The 19,510-nt window shown below is 47.9% G+C and overlaps 1 protein-coding gene across 1 annotated transcript; it reads left to right on the forward strand.

Annotated features, from left to right (window-relative positions):
* The first annotated feature begins 1,548 nt into the window (after positions 1–1,548).
* LOC121357731 (spermatogenesis-associated protein 16-like) lies at positions 1,549–15,932 on the forward strand. The gene is made up of 11 exons (XM_041475275.1): positions 1,549–1,587; positions 2,676–3,140; positions 4,197–4,342; positions 5,041–5,130; positions 5,487–5,571; positions 7,765–7,912; positions 8,288–8,428; positions 8,666–8,778; positions 11,454–11,618; positions 12,974–13,051; positions 15,726–15,932. Exons 1-11 carry the CDS (start codon positions 1,549–1,551, stop codon positions 15,930–15,932), a joined length of 1,677 nt encoding a protein of 558 aa, XP_041331209.1.
* The last annotated feature ends 3,578 nt before the right edge of the window (positions 15,933–19,510 follow it).

The following is a 19,510-nucleotide window of genomic DNA, read 5'->3' on the forward strand; positions in this document are numbered from 1 at the left end:
AGATGAGAGCTGTTACCAGTTCTGAGTTTGCTTTTCAAAGCCATTGACCCCCAAGCCTGGGTTTAACTTTGGCAGAGTTGTGTCCAGCACAAGGACGTGTTTGGACCTGGGTCACATCCCTTCAGCACCAGCCCCTGACTGCACAGTGACAGCTGCTGCTCCCGCTGGTCCTTGTGGCCTTTTGAAGCACAAGCCCAGCCCAGCTGCAGGTGAAGCCCAGGAGGAGAAGGAGGGATTGGTTTGGAAGCTCCTGGGTGCCCTCCTGGGGCTGGAGCCACCCTCACCTTGCCAGCAGCTGTGGGGCAGGAGCGGTGCCCGATGTGCCCCACGGGCATTCGGGGTGGGGAAGGGCAGCTGGGCTGGGGCAGGGCTCTCCAACTGCCCTGGATGTGGAACTGGAGCCCAGCAACTGCCAGAACGGCCGATGGAGCCCCGGCAGGCGAGTGGGGAAGGGGCAGCTCCCCCTGGGCCGGGCCCAGAGGGGGCCTGGGGGGGTTTGGGTTGTCCCGTGGGGAATGGTTCCCTTTGGGAACACCAGGGAATTCCTGGGGGGCTGCTCTGGAGCTGGCAGCAGCTTTGGTGCTGGCCCTGGGGCTGCTGGCCATGCCAGGAATTGGGGCTGCTGGCCATGCCAGGGAACTGGAGATCCGGGCCATGCCAGGAACTGGGGCTGCTGGCCATGCCAGGGAACTGGAGCTGCTGGCCATGCCAGGGAACTGGAGCTCCTGGCCATGCCAGGGAACTGGAGCTGCTGGCCATGCCAGGAACTGGGGCTGCTGGCCATGCCAGGGCACACCCACATCTCCCATCACTGCGGGCACTAAGGAGGGCACAGCTTTTCCTTGCATTCCCAGCACCCCAGTTTACAGCCCAGCCCCAGCACTGCCCAGACACCGCCATGGGTTTCTCCCTGTCCCCTCCCAGATGATTCCTTGTGGCCCAGAGGAGCCCACAGGAGGGATCAGAGGGTGCTGGGGGCCTGGAGCATTTCTGCTGTGGGAAAGGCTGCAAGAGCTGGCACCTCTCTGCCTGAAGAAGGCTCAGGAGAAACCTTAGAGCTTCTTCCAGCCCCTGGAGGGACTCAGGGAGAGCTGGGGAGGGGCTTTGGACAAGGACCTGCAGGGACAGCACAAGGGGAATGGATTCCAACTGACAAGGGGCAGGGTTCAACTGGATCTTGGGAAGAAATTCCTGCCTGGAGGAGGAGCGGTGAGGAGGGTGGAGAGGCCGTGGCACAGGTTGCCCACAGCAAACAGAGTTGTCCTGGAAGTGTTCAAGGCCAGGTGGAATGGGGCTCAGAACAAATTCCCTTCTGGTGCTCTCATCAAGTAAGGCCTCTTCCAGCAACTTCTGTTTGTTCCATTTTCAAAGGCCAGGACTGAAAGGATTCCCAAGGAGGGGAGGAAGAGCTGAGCAGGAATTCCTGAGCTGGGATAGGCTGGGAAAACATTGAGGACCAAGGTCCTCAGGGACAGCCATGCAAACCTGAGTGTGCTCATCCCTGTGTTCTTCCAGGAGCTTGGACTGAGCCAGCAGTTCCCTTCCCAGATGCTTCTTCAACAAGAACCTTCCTCAAGAGCCCCTGAGGTGAGTCCAGCTGTGCTGAGATGGCTCAGGACCCTTTTGAAATGGGAATTCCCTAAGGGGAAGAGAACTGCAGGAACCCTGCAAGGGAGAAGCTGCTTGGCCATGGCTCTCCTGTGTGTCCCTGAGTGGGGTTCATTTCTCTGTGCCTGATTTCTGGATCCCCATTTTAACCCCAAAAGAGACTTCTTTCCTCTGCTCCATCAGTTTAACAACATCTTTGGTGGTGAACACGAACAAATAGAACAGGAACCTGATCTCTGATGTGTTACTTAATTTCAGTGTAATCACAGTAATACGTGTCCTAAGCACAAGCAAAGTGCTCAGAGTAGAAATAGATTTCATATGTTTAAGCAGATTCTGAAATTGGTTCTCCATGAACGAACACCCGTTCTTGCTGGGATCAGAAGAGGCACCTCAAATGTACTTTGGAATAGGACACAATACCTGCCCTCCTCTTAGCAGGATAAAGCACAGAAGGAACATTAGATCTCCACTCCAGACTATGAAAAGACATTTTTTTTCCCCTGACACTTGCATTTTATTTAATTCTGGGTTTTTTTCTTCATCCAGTTTAATTTAATAAGGTGTTCCAAACCCATTTATCCCAATGCATCCAGTAAAGTTAAAAGAATGGAAGGCAAGTAATTTTAACATATTGCCCCTTCATGACATCTTGTTTGGTGCTAAAATCCATGGTAAAGCATTGTCAGAAATCATTTCTGGGAACAAAACAACGTTCTCCTGGGACATTTGGCAAAGGCAAGCTGTGACAAGCACAAGGGGGAATGGCTTTAAGCTGAAAGAGATTTAGATTGGACATGAGGAAGAAACTCTTGGCTGTGAGGGTGCTGAGGCCCTGGCACAGGGTGCCCAGAGCAGCTGTGGCTGCCCCTGGATCCCTGGCAGTGTCCAAGGCCAGGCTGGACAGGCTTGGAGCAGCCTGGGATAGCAGAAGTGTCCCTGCCCATGGCAAAGAGCTGGAATGAGATGACCTTTGAGGTCCCTTCCAACCCAAACCATTCTGGGATTCTCTGAAATGACTTTAAATCCCACGATTCTCCCCTCACCTCCCACTCCCTCTCCTGCAGGCGTGGCAGGAGGCAAAAGAACCCAAAGAACGACCCCCGAGCGGCGCAGACAGAGCCAGCCGTAAGCGGAAAGCCGGAAGCCTTGGCGATGTGTTGGGGACAAAAGCAGAAGCGCCAGCAGCAGAGAGTGGCACAGGGACATTCCCAAGCCCTCCACTCCACATCCCTCTCTCCAGACTCTGGGAAATAGAAGCGGAGTTGATCTGCGCCGATGAGGTGGACACCGAGTTCGAGTCCGGCGAGCCGGTGGCGCCTGCAGTGCCACCAGCGGTGCCAGCAGCAATGCCACCAGCGGTGCCACCAGCAGGGCCACCAGCAGCGGCTCAGGCTCCTGCCCAAGGCCCGGGGGACAGCCGGTGGCACCGCGCTGGCAGGGGGCTGCGGGCAGCCCTGCAGGATGGCAGCGCTCGGTGCCGGCAGCGCGATTTCGCGGCGGCCGCCGCCAAGTTCTCCATGGCTCTGGAGGTACGGGGCTGAAGGGCTGTGACCCCACAGCGGGTGTGACCCCTGCACAGCACGGCCAGGGCTGTGCCCGCACTCCCTGGGGCAGGAATCGTGAAGGGAACCAGGGGTACCAACCTGGAGTGCCTGGGGTGGGAGAGAAATGCTGAGATGTGATTTCGCCTGGAAACTGAAAATTGGGAGTTGTAAATAAACCACAGGAGGGGGGAAGTGTTGGACTGAACCAAAGAATGTCAGGTAATTTTGTACCTTTCTCCAAGTTCTTAAGTGTATTGATATGTGGAGGAAATTCAAATCCCACAGAGTTAAAAAAATGCTCCTCTCTTTAATCTTAGCTCTATCAGCAACAAATGTCCTTTCAAAAACTAGAGAGTTTTCACTCTGCCCCAGCTAATGCTTTCTCTCCACTCTGACTCCAATACCATCAGCCAGGCACTTGAAACTCTGAGAAAGGGACTGCACTTTGTTTTAGCACTGTTCTGCCAAACTTCATTCAAAAGCATTTGTCAAATATTAGGGCTTTCCAGTTCACAGGCAAATATCCTATTCTTTTTTTTTTTTTTCTACAATATTGAAGTAATTTTTAAAGCAATAAATATTATAGCAGTCAGTGAGTAAAATGATAAATTGTCACCCCTTTTAAGTGCTTTTTTGCCCCCTATGTTCTGAAATGAGCTGTGGTAGGAACAGCACCACAGGTCACTTAAGAAGAAAGGAGGACTTGTCTCCTCCTGAGAGGAAAGGCTGGTGAATGGACATACCAGGAAAATGGATGAGGGAATTCATCCCTGGGATTGTGGACAGACTGATTGGGACATCACAGAACTGTAGGGCTGGCACTTCTCAGCAGCCTCTAAATCCAACTCTCAGAAACAAAAATCCCAGAACATCCCTGAAAGACCTTTCTTTCCTCTGTACTGATTTTTGTAATGCTGACTTTAGTTAAAGCCAGAGTCTATTAGACCTCAGTTTTCTCCACTGATCAGTCACAAAAAGTGCTTCCACCCAGCAAATGGTGTTTTCTAATATTTGGAAATCGTGGTTTTGTTTCATGTGCAGCTTTGCAGTAAAGGCTTTGCTCTAGAGGATCCCTTGAAGTCCTCTCCAGACGATATTTCCAGGCTTGCCAGCTGGATCGAGTCAAAGCTTGTCATCTGCTACTTAAAACTGGGGCAGCCTGGCCTTGCTCTGCATCATTCCCACAGGTAAGAGGAAACAAGGATTGGATTCACTGCTCAGACTGAAATCCAAAATGAAACAAAGACTAGGAATGAATATTGTGCAGGAAGAATCAGCCTAACAGTGAGAAAAGAGGAATCAAGAGAACACACCTTACACGTGGAGCTGGTGCTTAGGTCGGACTAATGGCATCTGTTGAAGAGTCTGACACACAGGCCAAGGTTTGCCCATGCTGCACCTATGCCTTGTACAGAGAATATTTCAAAATATCTCAGGTTCACCTTGTGATACATTCCAGGTGCACAGTGCTTCCAGGGAGATGGGCCAGACACCTGCTGCTCCTGTTTGGGCAGCTGGGGGTTAACAAGAACTTGTGCCGTGGCAGTTTTGCTTCTGATACCTACATGCCAAAGGCAAGAGAGAATATTATCCCTGAAGCATTTTTTCTAGAGCAATACATAAACCCCTAACGAAATTGCATTTAGGATAAAACCACAATGAAATGAACCTTTAAGTAATATTTTTGGTAATGTTTTCTTCATCAATCACAGCTGGAGAGACAGGGAGAGGGAGACAGAGAGTTCACCTGACATTTGAGATGTAACACTGAGTTATAGAGCAGAAGTGCATATGGAGTCTACCTCAGTCACCGCTTGATTCTTAGGAGCTTTGGTGGTGTAAGAAATCCCAGCCTAACCTTGTCCACCCCTCTTCTCTCCCCAAGGAGCATCATTCAGAACCCCTCTCACTTCTGCAATCACCTGCGCCAGGCTGCCTGCTTTCGGTGCCTGCACAGATACTCGGAGGCTGCCAGGTACTTCTGCTGCTCAGAGAGCTCCTCTGCATCCCTTCCCTTGCAGCTCTCAGCAGTGACGCATCCCCCAGGAGCCAGGCTTTGCCCAAATCCGTGGCAGCTTTGCAGTGGCTTTGTGTGTGTGACCTCAGGGGCAGCAGAGCCCCAGTCCTCCCAGCTGTGGCCCAAAATGACATCCGAGGCTGCTGGCTGGCAGGGAGTTCAGGGAGCTGAAAATGCGTTTGCTGATGCTTGCCCAAAAGCTGGACAAGGACGGGGAGCTCTGTGTAACCTCTGGTATAAAGCTCACCTGCACTCTTTGAACAGGGTGGCCCAGAGCCCCTCGCCTGCGTGCCCACTCCTGTCTCTGTCCCCAGGAGCGCCATGGTGGCGCAGTGTCTGTACGTGCTGGCCGAGGGCGCGCGGCCGGACACCAGTGACCTCCTGCAGCTCTACTGGCAGGTAACAGCGGGGAGCGACGGGACTGCGGGCGGCTCTTCAAAATGCGCTTTATTGTATACGAAATGCTGCCTATGGTACACAAACTGCTGCTTATTGTATACACACTGCAGTTTATTGTATACAAACTGCACTTTATTGTATACGAAATGCTGAAATGCTCCCTATGGTATACAAACTGTGCTTTATTGTATACGAAATGCTGCCTATGGTACACAAACTGCTGCTTATTGTATACAAACTGCACTTTATTGTACACGAAATGCTGCTTATGGTATACGAAATGCTGCTTATAGTACACAAACTGCTGCTTATTGTATACAAACTGCACTTTATTGTATACGAAATGCTGCTTATGGTATACAAACTGCGCTTTATTGTATACAAACTGCAGTTTATAGTGTACAAAATGCACTTTATTGTATACAAACTGCAGTTTATAGTATGCAAAATGCACTTTATTGTATACAAAATGCAAATTATTGTATACAAACTGCGCTTTATTATACACAAAATGCTGCTTATTGTATACAAACTGCACTTTATTGTATACAAACTGCCCTTTATTGTATACGAAATGCTGCTTATGGTACACAAACTGCGCTTTATTGTATAAGAAATGCAGTTTATTGTATACGAAATGCTGCTTATGGCATACAAACTGCTGCTTATTGTATACAAACTGCAGTTTATAGTATACAAAATGCGCTTTATTGTATACAAAATGCGCTTTATTGTATACAAAATGCACTTTATTGTATATAAAATGCTGCTTATGGTATACAAACTGCGCTTTATTGTACACAAACTGCAGTTTACAGTGTACAAAATGCACTTTATTGTATACGAAATGCTGCTTATTGCATACAAACTGCTGTTTATTGTATACAAAATGCAGTTTATAGCATACAAAATGTTGTTTATTGTATACAAAATGCTGCTTATTGTATACAAAATGCAGTCTATTGTACACAAACTGCAGTTTATAGTATACAAACTGCAGTTTATAGTATACAAATTGCAGTTTATTGTATACAAAATGCTGCTTATTGCATACAAACTGCACTTTATTCTACACAAACTGCTGTTTATTGTACACAAAATGCAGTTTATTGTATCCAAGGTGTTACAGCAGTCACGGGGTGTGGCTGACAGAGCCTGCACCTACAGCTGTCAGCTCCAGCTGCAGACAAGCCTGAAGACCCTTCAGTTTTGGTTATATTGCATTATATATTTTTCTTTGCTAAGCATCTTAATAGATAACAAGTAATCTATCCCTTTACTTTTACCTCTAACCTACCATAACTACTGTCATTACCATATTATGGTCAATACTATCCAACCACATGGGTTAGTATGGTACAGTTTAAGCTTAAGGTTGCTTTTCAGTTTTCTTGCAGTGGAAAATTCTTAGATCTTTTTTCTACTTGCCACATGGACATGTCTTGTTTGCCTGTGGTATCTTTCTGCTTGGTAAAGACATCCTTTTGTTTGTGGTCAGCTTATCTCTTGCTCTAAGTCATAAAACCTCTTTCCATCTCGACATAACCTTTGCTTTCTTTGTTGTCCAGCAAGACCGGCTCAGCAAACCTCAATTTACACATCTGTTGTTCTTCTAGATCAAAACTTGCTTCCATCTCTATTCCATTCTCAGGTTCTACATTCAGAGACCTTTCTGCCAAGCACACGTATCTGTGAGACTTTCTTGTCGAACTTCCATCCTTCCCAGCAGGGAGGGGCCCCCAAGGACGGCGGAGGAACCCCAACTCCTGGCCCTGCACAGGGCCATTCCCAAGGGTCACACTCTGTGCCTGAGGGTGATGTCCAGCTGCTCCTGGAGCTCCGTCAGGCCTGGAGCTGTGACCCCTTCCCCAGGGAGCCTGTTCCAGTGCCCGACCCCCCTCTGGGGGAAGAGCCTGTCCCCACGTCCAACCCAAACCTCCCCTGACACAACAACTCTGATACAGCTGATGAAGGCATTTTTTTCGCAAGTCTTCCTGATGTGACTTTCAGAGAGCATGGAATAATTTTTTCTCTCCATCTGAAAAAGTTTCTCTTGTCCTTGTCTCCTCCTTGAAGATGGAGTTTCATGGAGTATCCTTCCAAATCACCTAGCTGTTTGGGATTTTTTTGGTGTTTTTTTTTTAACTAGCCTCTACCCAACATGAAATTTATAATTTCTCTGCCCTTTTTTAGGCTATGATTCAAGAAGCCCTCAGTGGAGAAGTCTCTTTTTCTGCTCTGTACACACCTTTTGAGAAAGAGAACAAGGCTGACAAGATCAAGGAGGCCAACAAAACCTTTGCAGAGAAGTACCCTGACTACGTGCAGCACATATTTACAGGTAACAGCAGGTTTCAGCTGCCCTTAAGCACTGTGGACTGGGTTTGTGCAGCTGAATTCAAAAGAGTTGGAGAGAGCTGGAGAGTTTGAGCTGCTTGGCCCTCAGACACTTCCACCACTGTGGGGAATTGGGCAGAGTATGCTTTATCTCAGGCATCAGCAAAATTTGAGTTGTTGATGCAAAAGGCTGCAGAGCCCTAAGATTCAAAGCCCAGTGAGGGCTGGATGTGTTGGTTTTGTCGTCTGAGTTTTGGGAAGGTTTCTGGAGACCATTTCACTCCTTCTTAGACTTCTTGTATTTTTCTCCCAAAAAGTAACTTCTCTTACAGCCGAAAAGAAATATAACAGTGGAAATTATTTTCCTTTCCCTGTGCAGATCCTCATGGAATTCACCTGTTGCCAGAGGAGGCTGAATCTCATCCTGGCCAGCAGTACTTACTGACTCTGGGCTTCAGGAACAAAGAGATTGGAAAAACTGTGGAGAAGCTTGTAACCCAAAAACTGCCAGTCTTTCCAGGTGTGCTAAGTTGCTCAAGAATTGGTCTGGCCCGGGGGTGACCCCCACAATCCTTACTAAATGAGGGGGTGAGGGGTGTCTCGGGACCCATTTCCAGCCCTGACGGCCCAGGCAGCTCTTCCCAGCCCCTTCACTCCTCCTCCAGTTCACCCAACATCCTTCCAGATCCCCTAAAATGGATCTGAAAATGGAGATGAATAAACACAGCCTCTGTGGTTCTGTGATTTCACTTCCTAGGCCAGAAAATAACTTTCAGTCCCAGCATGGAGGAAGAAGCAGAAACATTTTGGCAGAACACTGGGCAAAGGATAATGGCAGCCATGGCTTTTATAGGAAGCTCCAAGATAAAGGTGAGTATCCCATTCCCTTTTCTGGTGTGTGGTGTGTGGGAAGAACATGTGCTTTTGGGGGGTAACTCCTGCTGCTCCTGCTCCTGCAGTGTCCAGAAATGCTCCGTGTTGCATTAGGAACAGAGGTCTGGTGGGTTCAGACTCTTTTAAAAACCAGTCCTAATGGCTTAACAGCGACCACAGCTTCTTGGAAGTCCCTCCATGCAATTTCCTCCCATCTTTATTGCCTGTGATATCATACCCCTGCTGCACACAACCACCAACACAGTTCCTCACTCTTATTTCATACCCACAGTAGACTGCACCTCCCACGCCGAGCTCCATCAGGAGTTCATCACTGCTTCTTGAAGCATTTCTAGTGACTGGGATCCAGATCCCTACTGAGTGAAGGTGTGAAGTAACCTTCTCGTGTGCCAGATGATGGTGGTTACCTCTGCTCCACCCCTTCTTCCATAACGGGCACAGCTTTTAACTGGGGCTGACAATTAGCACAAGGGTCAACAACCAAATTTACACATAGACGAGACTGTTTCCAGGCAATTCTTCAATTATTCTGCTGAGCAAAGAAACATGAGCTGGAGATCTGGGGAAGCTCAGACTCCTTTCCTTGTAGCAGCAGTGAGCACTGGAGCTTGTGTGCAGGGCTTGGCCAAAAGCATCCACACTGGCCTGAGGGAAGTGGAGGGGATGGAGGGCAGACAGCCCTGAGGAAACACAGCTGCTTCTTTGTAGTACTTTCCTGAAGCCCTTTCCTCTTGGCTCTGGATGACCAAAAGCCCCAGCTCCTGATGTGCAGAGTAAGGCACGTGGCAGCTCTGGGAGAGGGGAGGATCTGTTCCCTTCAAGCTACAACTACAAACAGTCTGGGCTGGATACTTGCAACACAATAGAATCCTGGTCTTTCTGAAAGTCCCAGAAAAACTGCCATTTTAAAATTTTTTTGATCCCCCCCAATTCTCTCTTTGCTTTTGGAGGTGAGATTACTCTATTGCAACTATTACAGTCTCAAAAGAGTAACAGGAAGAGAAGGAACTTTGAAATCAGGGAGGTTTTGCACTCCCCATGACTCCCCTCTTCTGTAAATGAATTTGGAGGAACAGGACCACACAGTTCAAGCAGAGATAAGCAGAGTGGTCTGGTTTTCAGGGCACAGGGAAAAGAAACTCATCCTGCCAGAGATGAGAGCAGAGTGCTGCTACAGTCCCCACTGTAGGAATTTACAGTGTTCCCACACAGCAGTATTTTCTATCAGCTTTACACCTCCCCTCTGACATTCAAATATTCTTGCTGAAACCCAAGTGCACTCCCAGAAAACCCAGGTGAAACCCCAGCACCAGGTAAGGCAGCAGCCAAGTGACCTCTTCTCCAAGGAGGCTGGCACAGCAGCCCCGTGGCTTAGGCAAGGGCTTCCCTGGTGCCATCTCCAGAGCAGCAAGGACAGGGAACTGGGCTGAACTGGGGGCCTGTGGGCTCATATCCAGCCCTAGGGATCGCTGTGAGAGCTGCCACAGAGAGGAGGAAAGCCCCAGGAGAGAAAAGAGAGTCGCTGGGTTGGAAAAAACAGCTGCCAGGTCCATGTCCATTGTCAGGGGAAACATATTCCCTTTCCCTTCAGTTTTCAGAGCATTCAGTGATCCCAGCAAGATGGAACCTCTGACCCAAGGAGCAGAGGGCAGTGCCATTTCTGCCTGGGAGCAGAGATGGGCACAGAGCCAGAGCTGCTGTGCTGCTGGGGAATGGCCTCTCTTTATGGCCCTGACAGAGACTGGGCCACTTTTGTTTCTTTTAAAGTCTTCCACAACTGTCTTCAAGCTGCAAACATGATTCCACCTTATATCCATCACACGTAAGCTAAATTAAAAATGGCCAAACTTCAGCTACACACTCAAGCCTTACAAGCTACTTGGAGAGGAAAAAAAATGTCTTTGGGGTTTAACAGAACAAACATTTCTTTCTGCTGCTCTCTTCCTCATTTGAAGATGCAAACATGCAATCCAGCTTCTTGTTCTGCTCAGGCTGGTTTTGACCAAACCAGCTCAATGCTAAACCCAAGCTGATCAAACCATGACAACACTTCAGAGAAGTCAATTCTGCCCACTTTGTTTTGCAGCCACCCAGCCTGAAGTTCATGACATCATTTATACACACGTGGCTCTGGTTAAGCTGGGTGAGCTGGAACATGCTTCAAGTGTGCCGTGTTCCTGGCTGCCTGGTGGCCAGAGACCACCCCTGCAGGCTTCAGTTCCTCCAGGCTCTGTCTTTCAAACCTGGGCTGCCCTGTCTGCACCCAAACCATGAGCTGATGCCCTGCATGCTTTCCTCAGCCTCTCCCCTGAGACTGGAAAAGCCACCCAGGAAAGTCAGGAGACGTTCAGGAGGGGCTGATGGAAAAGCCAATTCCAAAGGAGAAAACTGTTTGTCTTTGTTATCTGCTGTCTCCCCTTCCCATCTATCATGACATCTTTATTTTCCTAGTCCTACTGGAGAGCTCGTGGCAAGAAATTCTTCTTGTTGCCTCTCTGAAGCCTGTCCCAGCAGCAGGGCCCAAAAGGTGCTGGCTGGCACGGAGCAGGAGCAGGAGAACACCGAGGAGAAGCCTGGAGGCACAGGACTCCGAGGACCAGCGTGTTCCCTGTGCCTCTCCTCTCACCTCCTCTCTTTCCCTGGGTCCACAGGATGAGCGTGGCCCCTGTGCACGGGCCATTGAGCAGTTCCACCATGCCAGCCTGCTCAGCCACCTGCAGAGAGGGGAGGAACAGGCCCAGGTGATGGCCCAGGCCATGGCTGAGCTGGCCACCGTTCCCTACTTGCAGAGAGTCGCTCAGGAGGATGACAAGCTGGTAGGTTTTGATTTCCAACACTTGTTTTGGCCTCTGCAGGCTGAGAGACAGAGCAGGAAGGGTCAGGGCAGAGTTCTGTACTTCCCACCCTTGTGGGAAATGGATTTGTAGAGAATTCTTAACGTTTGATAGGTTTACATAGAAAAAAACAGAATAAAGGTTTTTAAAACGCCTCTCATTTACCCCATTTCTGGGTCAGAAAATAATTTAATCCAACACACCCTGTGCTCTCGAAGTCCTTTGTCCAATGTGGGGACCTAAAAAGTTCTCAAATCCTCCTTCAGTGCTTTGATAGGGCAGGAGCTGATCACATACAAGGGTCACTGACAGATCCACCAGGACTCACCTGTCAGTACTTATTGAAAATCCCTTCTCTGCTCCCAAAACCTCCCCAGATCAGTCTGGAAAAATTATTGCAATGATTCAGCTCTTGCTGCCTTGACACCTCTGACCTCAGTAGGCACCTGCAGCAAAACAGCCTGAATCAGGGTATACCTGAGAAGGAGAAGGGGAAAGGAGGAAAAACTGATTTTCTGGGCTGGGTCTCAGCTCCAAATGCTCTCTGTCTCAGAACAAACCTGCCTGCCTGCTCCTGGTAACTTGTCAGGCTTGCTGCAGAGGTGCCCCAAGTCGCTGGAGAATCCCTGGAGATGTTGAGAAGCATGGGCTGGGCCCTTGGCTGACCCAGCCCAGCTCCAGCAGGGGCCAGCTCTGGGATGATTGCTGCAGCCACTGAGGCCAAAAGCGATGGTATCCAAGAAAAGAGGAGGGGGAAATATCTCCTTCTTGCTGTGCATCAGTGGACAGATGGTGTGTCTCCTCCTCCTCTGAAGGGACACCTTTGGGTGAGCCTTGAGCACACCCCAGGAATGCTGGTACCTGTAGTGCTAGTAGATCTTAATTCCTTGTGTAAAATGCTTGTGAAGAGACTCCGAAAGCTTCTGTTTGCATTTCCTTTAACTTAACCCAACATTTGGGAAGAGAATTGTTTAGAATGCAGCAATAGCACGGGTCTCAAGTACCAGTTTTCCCCAGTTTGTTCCTAAACATTGATGCTAAGGGCAGCACACCGTGGACCCAACCCTTGCCTCTCTGTCTCTGAATTAGGAGTATCTGAACTATTTTCCAGGGGTTGGGAAGGTTGCAGGGTGCCAGGACTGCCCTGGAAGGGGACTACAGTATTTAGATCCACAAGAATGCAAGGACTGAAGCAAAGATGAGTTGGCTGTGCTCACTGTGTGCAAGATGAGTCACAAAATCAGTGCCAAGGATTTGAATTAGGGTTTAATTTGTGTATTCAGAGAAATGATTTCTCAGTGAATTCCACACTGACTGGTTGTATCTTGGTGCCACAGCTGCAGTCACTGATGGCAGATGCCATGGACATCCTGGCAGGAAGAAGGGGAGAGCGTGTGTGGACCAAAATACAGAAGGTAACAGCCTGCAGCAAAGGGCAGGACAGCAGCTTGCTCCTTGGGCAGGAAACGTCCCTGAGGCTGGTCTGTTCAAATGGCAGAAAAGGGAGGAGGTGCCAAATGAAGGCTGACCCCGTGCCTTGACCTCTGCCCGTGCTCAGGAGCAGCCCAGGGAGGGGTCTGGGCGCCTGTGAGGGTCTGGCTGCATCCCTGCTGCACAAGCACCACTGCAGCTGATCTGCTGCACCAGAAACAGTGCAGTGATGGCAGCAGCTGATGTGCCAGAGCAGCTCTTACTGGGGGGCTGGAGCCCACACCTATTCTATAAATATGGAAAGCACAGGCAGAGCATGGCAAAACACAGCTCCAGGTAGGAACATCATTCCTCTGCCGCTGCCTGCTGGCATCCCCAGCAGCACAGACACTGCTGGGTGGTCCTGAAGAGCTGCTGTAAATCCTGCTGCTCTTCTGGTTAGTGCTGGAATCCAGGGCACAGGGATATTTCTCTGCCTGTCCTGAGAAGTCCTGACCCCCAGGGGAACACTGCTTTTAACCTTTGTCCATGGAGAAAGCTTCCAGGACTTTGGGATGGATTGGAATCTACGAGTGTGTGAAATAGAGAGTAGTGTATTTATCACAGGGTGAAAAACTTAAGAGTTTTGGGGTTTTAGTATGGAGGTAGATAGAAGACAAGATGGAGGATTTTGGGGATTGTCTGATCTCCTTCTTGTTCTTCATCTCCTCCATTTTCTGCTGTGTTGGGAGCACAGGGTGATTGGTTAGAAAGAACCGCAATACAGATGTTGCGTGAACAAAAAAAAATAGTTATTAGTAAAAAAGTAAAAGTAAGTTCTAAGAGTTAATTGGACAAAATAGCTTTAAAAGACCTTAAATCTGTGTGTCTTGTGATTTTTGGTGCCTTCTCTTTGTACACTAAGTCTGAGATATAGGCGGTGTACCAAACCTTTGATGAGAGAAAAATAAACAACCTAAAGACCAAAAAAACCCAAAGTCCCGTCCATCTGTCATTCCTGGCACAGAACTTTTTAGGTCTCTCCCCATCGAGGGGATCCACGAAGGAAGTTTCCACAGACTGGTGCCCCGTGTGAGGATCGAACTCACAACCTTCAGATTATGAGACTGACTCAGTAAAAGCCTCACTCCACATCCCACCCAGCACTCCTTTTCCTGCCTCTTTCTGCCATGTGTGCTCACGCAGACACCAGCACTACCCCCAAAACAGAACAGGCACTTTTAATGGCAGAGGAAAGTCGTGCAGACACTTGCATTTGGTCTCTAGCTGAAGAGTCCTGCGGGCTCAGTGGCTGTGGTTAACAGGGCCAAGCCCTGCACTGGACCCCTGCCCTATGGGATCATCTTCTCCACATGCTTTTGGCCAGTCCATGATTTCCCAGGCTTTTATTTCAACTTCTCCAAAACCAGGCTGCCACCAGGAGTCCTCTCTCTAATCCTCTGCGTGTTTCTACACCAAGCCCATCTCAGCAGAGCCAAGCCACGAGGCTCTCTGTGGCAGTGGGTCTCTTGGCAGCACAGGAACCAAAGCCCGGGCACGAGTGCCCACTGAGCTTCACCAGCACAGCACAAAACTCTTCCCCATGGTGTCACACATGGTGCCATGTGTAGCCCATGCCCTGAACAGGTCCCCCCTGCCAGCTCCATGGGCAGGAGGAGGAGAAGGCAAAGCTTCTTTCCCAGACTCTGTGCCCTTGGCACCTCAGGGCAGCAGATGGAACTGTGCATAAACTTTCCTGCTTGCCTCTCAAAACCACCCCCTCTTACCGACCCAAAACACCCCCCAACCAACCCAAAAACACCAACCCAAAACCACCAACCCAAAAACACCCCCCCGGTGACCCAAAGCAGGGCCAGAGCTTGTGGCATGGCTCCAGTCCAAGGCCAGGGCTGAGGAGCACCTCAAGGACAGCTCAGGATCAACACAAGAGGAAGCCACGCTTGGATTAATTCCCAGTCCTTTCTGGGGAAGAGGTTTTGCAGCGACTTCTGTGAGCCAGACAGGAGTTTGATGGGAGGATCCATGTTTACCCCTGAAAGAATTTCCTACCAAGGTTGTTGACATAGAAACCAAGGGAGAAAGAAGGATAAATAAGGGAAACCTGCAACTCTCTATTCCAATAAGCAGTTTGTTTGTCTCTTCTGACTATGAGTAAAGTGTAAACTTGGGAGTTTTTTAAGAATGTATAAAAAGCACGCACGCTAGAATAAAAACTGGGTCTGAAGCCTTCTGAAAACGGCATGTGTTGTTTTGTATTGTCTCCATCTCAGCTATTACACCTTTCCTCTGTGCTGTGCCTGAAGAAGCCACACTCCACCCAACGCCAGCAGAGCAGAGCAGGATTTTTGGGTTTTAATTATTTCAGCTTAAAATGTAACGGGCAGATGGATTCTTTAGCTCCTCTCACGATGCGTGGTGTGCATCTTGAGCAGAGCTCTGTTCCACAGCAATGAAGGAAATGAATCCAAACAGAAATGGAGAAAACAAAAATACTTACAAAGTCAGGCACCACGGCTGTAACCAGCTGTCCGAGCGAAGCCTTCGTGTATTTTTGTTTCTAATTATTTTCAGTTTGGAATTAAACTGATTGCAGCAGCTTTTAAAGTCTTTATGGAGGCAAATGGACTTGCTTGTGACAGCATTTCTTTCTAACTGCAGGTGGCACTAATTGAAGAGTTCCTGAGGGAAGGAGAAGAGCATTACTTAAGGACCTCACATGTGCAAATACCTGGAATGGAAAACATCAACTGGACTCCAAGGCGACAGAAATACCTGAGACTGGAAAATACAAACATGTTCATTCCCAACCCACGAAGCCTGGCCACAGGGCCAAAAAAGAGATGCATAGTTTTTGCAAAAAGTTGATTTTGTAGGTGTTTTGTAGCTATTGATATCAGTTTGATAGGTGTTAATCTTATTTTGCATTGTATTAACTTGAAGTTGCATTAATTTAAATTGTAGTCAATTGCATTTAACTGTGTAAATTTAACTCGTAGTAGTTTAAATGGAAGTGGTATTAAGTAGTATTTATTTGCATTAACTTTAAGTTGTATGAATTTATATTCAGATTACATTTATTTGAATTTACTTGTAGTAATTTTAAGTTGAACTTAAACTTATATTAAACTGTATTTAACTGTATAAATTTAAGTTGTATCAGTTTAAATTTAAGTGGTGTTAAATAGTATTTACTTGCATTAACTTTAAATTGTATGAATTTAAATTCAGATTGCATTCATTTGTATTTATTTGTATTAAAATTGTATGAATTACAATTGTATTAAACTGTATTTGGTTGTATAAATTTAAGTTGTATTACTTTAAATGCTATTGAACAATATTTACTTGCATTAACTTTAGGTTGTATGAATTTAAAATATGTATAATATATATGTATAAATTCTGTTAAATTTTATTTAATTGCATAAAACTAAGTTGTATCACTTTAAATAATGTTAAATAGTATTTATTTAAATTAACTTTAAGTTATATGAAATAAGGCTTACATTGCATTAAATTCTATTTACTTATATTAATTTTAAGTTGTATGAATTTCAATTTAAATTGTATTTAATGTTATAAACTTCTAAAGCTGTATTTGTTTAAATGTCAGTTGTAGTGAATGGTATGTAATGGTATAAAATGTGACTTGTATAAATTTCAATTTAAATTTTATTCAATTGTGTTAAATTTTACTACGCTTTTAAATTTTACTACGTGTTTAATGCAACATTGCCAGCAGCACCAACCCTCTGCTCTGGGCATGTCCTGTGTCCAAACTCTGTCACATCCTGCTGCCCATCCTGCTGCCCATCCTGCTGGACATCCTGCTGGACATTCTTCTGGATATCCTGCTGCCCATCCTGCTGGACGTCGTGCTGGATGTCCTGCTGGATGTACTGCTGCCCAATCTGCTGGCCATCCTGCTGGCCATCCTGCTGGACATCCTGCTGGACATTCTTCTGGATATCCTGCTGCCCATCCTGCTGGACGTCGTGCTGGATGTCCTGCTGGATGTTCTTCTGGATATCCTGCGGGCCATCCTGCTGGACATCCTGCTGCCCATCCTGCTGGACATTCTTCTGGATATCCTGCGGGCCATCCTGCTGGATGTCCTGCTGCCCATCCTCCTGCCCATCCTCCTAGACAACCTGCTGTCCATCCTGCTGCCCATCCTGCTGGATGTCCTGCTGGATGTCCTGCTGGACATCCTGCTGTCCATCCTGCTGGACATTCTTCTGGATGTCCTGCTGGCCATCCTGCTGGACATCTTTTCGCAAATATTAAAATTCATTCTGCTGCCCATCCTCCTGCCCATCCTCCTAGACAACCTGCTGTCCATCCTGCTGCCCATCCTGCTGGATGTCCTGCTGGATGTCCTGCTGGACATCCTGCTGTCCATCCTGCTGGACATTCTTCTGGATGTCCTGCTGGCCATCCTGCTGGACATTCTGCTGGACATCCTCCTGCCCATCCTGCTGGCCATCCTGCTGGACATTCTGCTGGCCATCCTGCTGGATGTCCTTCTGGCCTGAGCATGGCCCAATCAGCTCCGGACACAGGGACACAACAGGAGGGGAACAGGAGAAAGAGAAACAGAAACACAACAGGAGAGGAACAGGAGAAAGGGGAACAGGAGAAAGAGAAACAGAAACACAACAGGAGAAAAGAAACAGGAATACAACAGGAGGGGAACAGGAGAAAGAGAAAGAGAAAGAGAAAGAGAAAGAGAAAGAGAAAGAGAAAGAGAAAGAAACACAAGAGGAGGGGAACAGGAGAAAGTGAAACAGAGCCCAGCCCAGCTGCTGGGCTGGGCTTAGGGGTGGGAAGCTCTTTGTTCTCCGTGCCCTAAGGACGGTGTTTGCCCCGGCTGGACGGGAACTGGTTCTGAGCAGGGCACAAACCCTGCAGGGAGGAGCAGAGCTGCCCCTGCCTTCTCTGTGGCCCCTTTCAGGCTCAAGGCTCAGCCCCACGTCTCACCCTGTCCCAGGGGCACATCTGGCACTGCTCAGGTTCCCAGAGGATTAGGGTTAGGGTTAAGGTTAGGGTTAGCTCAGAGCTGTCAGCAGAGAGCAAAGGATAGCCCTGCCTTTCCCCAGGGATCAAAGGATAGCCCTGCCTTTCCGCAGAGATCACCCCAGCAGCTGATGCTCCACCAGCAGCCCCAGCTCACAGGTGCAGCCCCTGCTGAGCCTGAGCTGCCTTTTGGCCGCTGCCTTTGCTTTCCAAGGGAAGAACCTCACTCATCCTTACAGAAACTGCATTCAGGTCATAGCATCTTCTGATTCAAGGGGAATTTTAAAACTAAAAGGCAGAAAGAAAGGGAAAATCCAGCCCCAGGGCAAAGACTGAATGAGAAGTCCAGGGCCTCAAAGGTACTGAGCCACCTAATTCCTATGATCTTTTATCACAGACAAGAGTCTCAGCCCCACAGATTCCCAGCTGCCAGAGACCATTTTCCCAGGCTCTCAGAAAGGACTTGGATAAACTAAGAAAGAACAGGCAAACCCTTGGTGTTCCTTTGTTCATTGTTCAAGGAGGTGAAAAATGTGTATTTTATGATTGGCTTTTCGCAAATATTAAAATTGATATTATAGGTGTCATGTTAGAAAGTTATGCTGTATGTTCCACAGGGCCAATCCCTAAAGGCTCTGATGACCAACACTGCCTGGCTCAATCAGAGGAGTCAGCAATGCCTCTGCAATGACGTATTTAAGAACGAAAAAGCTGCAGGAAGCTCTTTCTCTTTCACCTTCAAACAGAGGGGAGGGGGCCACGGAAAAAAGGCAGTTGTGGGAAGACTGCTCTGCCCTTGGGAGGGATTCATGTTGAAGGAAATGTCGGGCAGGACTGCGACTCGTGAAAATTAGAACCACGTTGGAGAAGTTCCCAGAGAACTGCCTCCCATGGGAAGGACCACATGCACAGCAAGAGAGACTCCTCCCCGTGAGGGGGCTGAAGAAGGATTTTTTACAAGTGACACACTGACCAAAACCCCCATGTCTTTGCCTCCCTGCACTGTCGGTGGAAAAGAAAGAAAGGCTGGGGGGTGCAGGAGGGAAGGTGTTCTAAAGGTTTATTTCAGCTCTCATTATCCTCTTTTTTCTTTCTTTTTTTTTTTAAATTCTGTTAATAAACTTTTCTTTATACCTTTTAAAGATTTGAGCGTGTTTTGCCCTTAAAGTGTTCTCTCCTAATCCTTACCTCACCTGTAATAGATGATATGCATAAATTCATGCTGAGACTACAGTAATCTCACCTAATGAAAATCCTAGCATACCAAAGGAGGGTTCTGGGAAATTCCCTCTGATGAGATTACAGCGATATGCACCAAAATCCTAGCCTGAATATTCGTCTCCAGAAATGCTGATTCCAGAGGATTATTTGTCTGACCAAACCCCAGCAATAAGCATTTGATATGCATCATCGATTAGATAAATATG

Source organism: Pyrgilauda ruficollis, unplaced genomic scaffold, assembly GCF_017590135.1.
Source record: "Pyrgilauda ruficollis isolate IOZ18807 unplaced genomic scaffold, ASM1759013v1 scaffold348, whole genome shotgun sequence".
In the NCBI taxonomy this organism is placed as follows: Eukaryota; Metazoa; Chordata; class Aves; order Passeriformes; family Passeridae; genus Pyrgilauda; species Pyrgilauda ruficollis.

What these genes read in the sequence shown, in the direction of transcription:
- LOC121357731 (XM_041475275.1), top strand. Translation starts at nt 1,549, where the DNA reads ATGCTTCTTCAACAAGAACCTTCCTCAAGAGCCCCTGAG. An exon ending in CTTCCTCAAGAGCCCCTGAG is followed by an intron (nt 1,588 to 2,675) that starts GTGAGTCCAGCT and finishes CCTCTCCTGCAG; the next exon opens with GCGTGGCAGGAGGCAAAAGA. An exon ending in TCCTGCAGCTCTACTGGCAG is followed by an intron (nt 5,572 to 7,764) that starts GTAACAGCGGGG and finishes GCCCTTTTTTAG; the next exon opens with GCTATGATTCAAGAAGCCCT.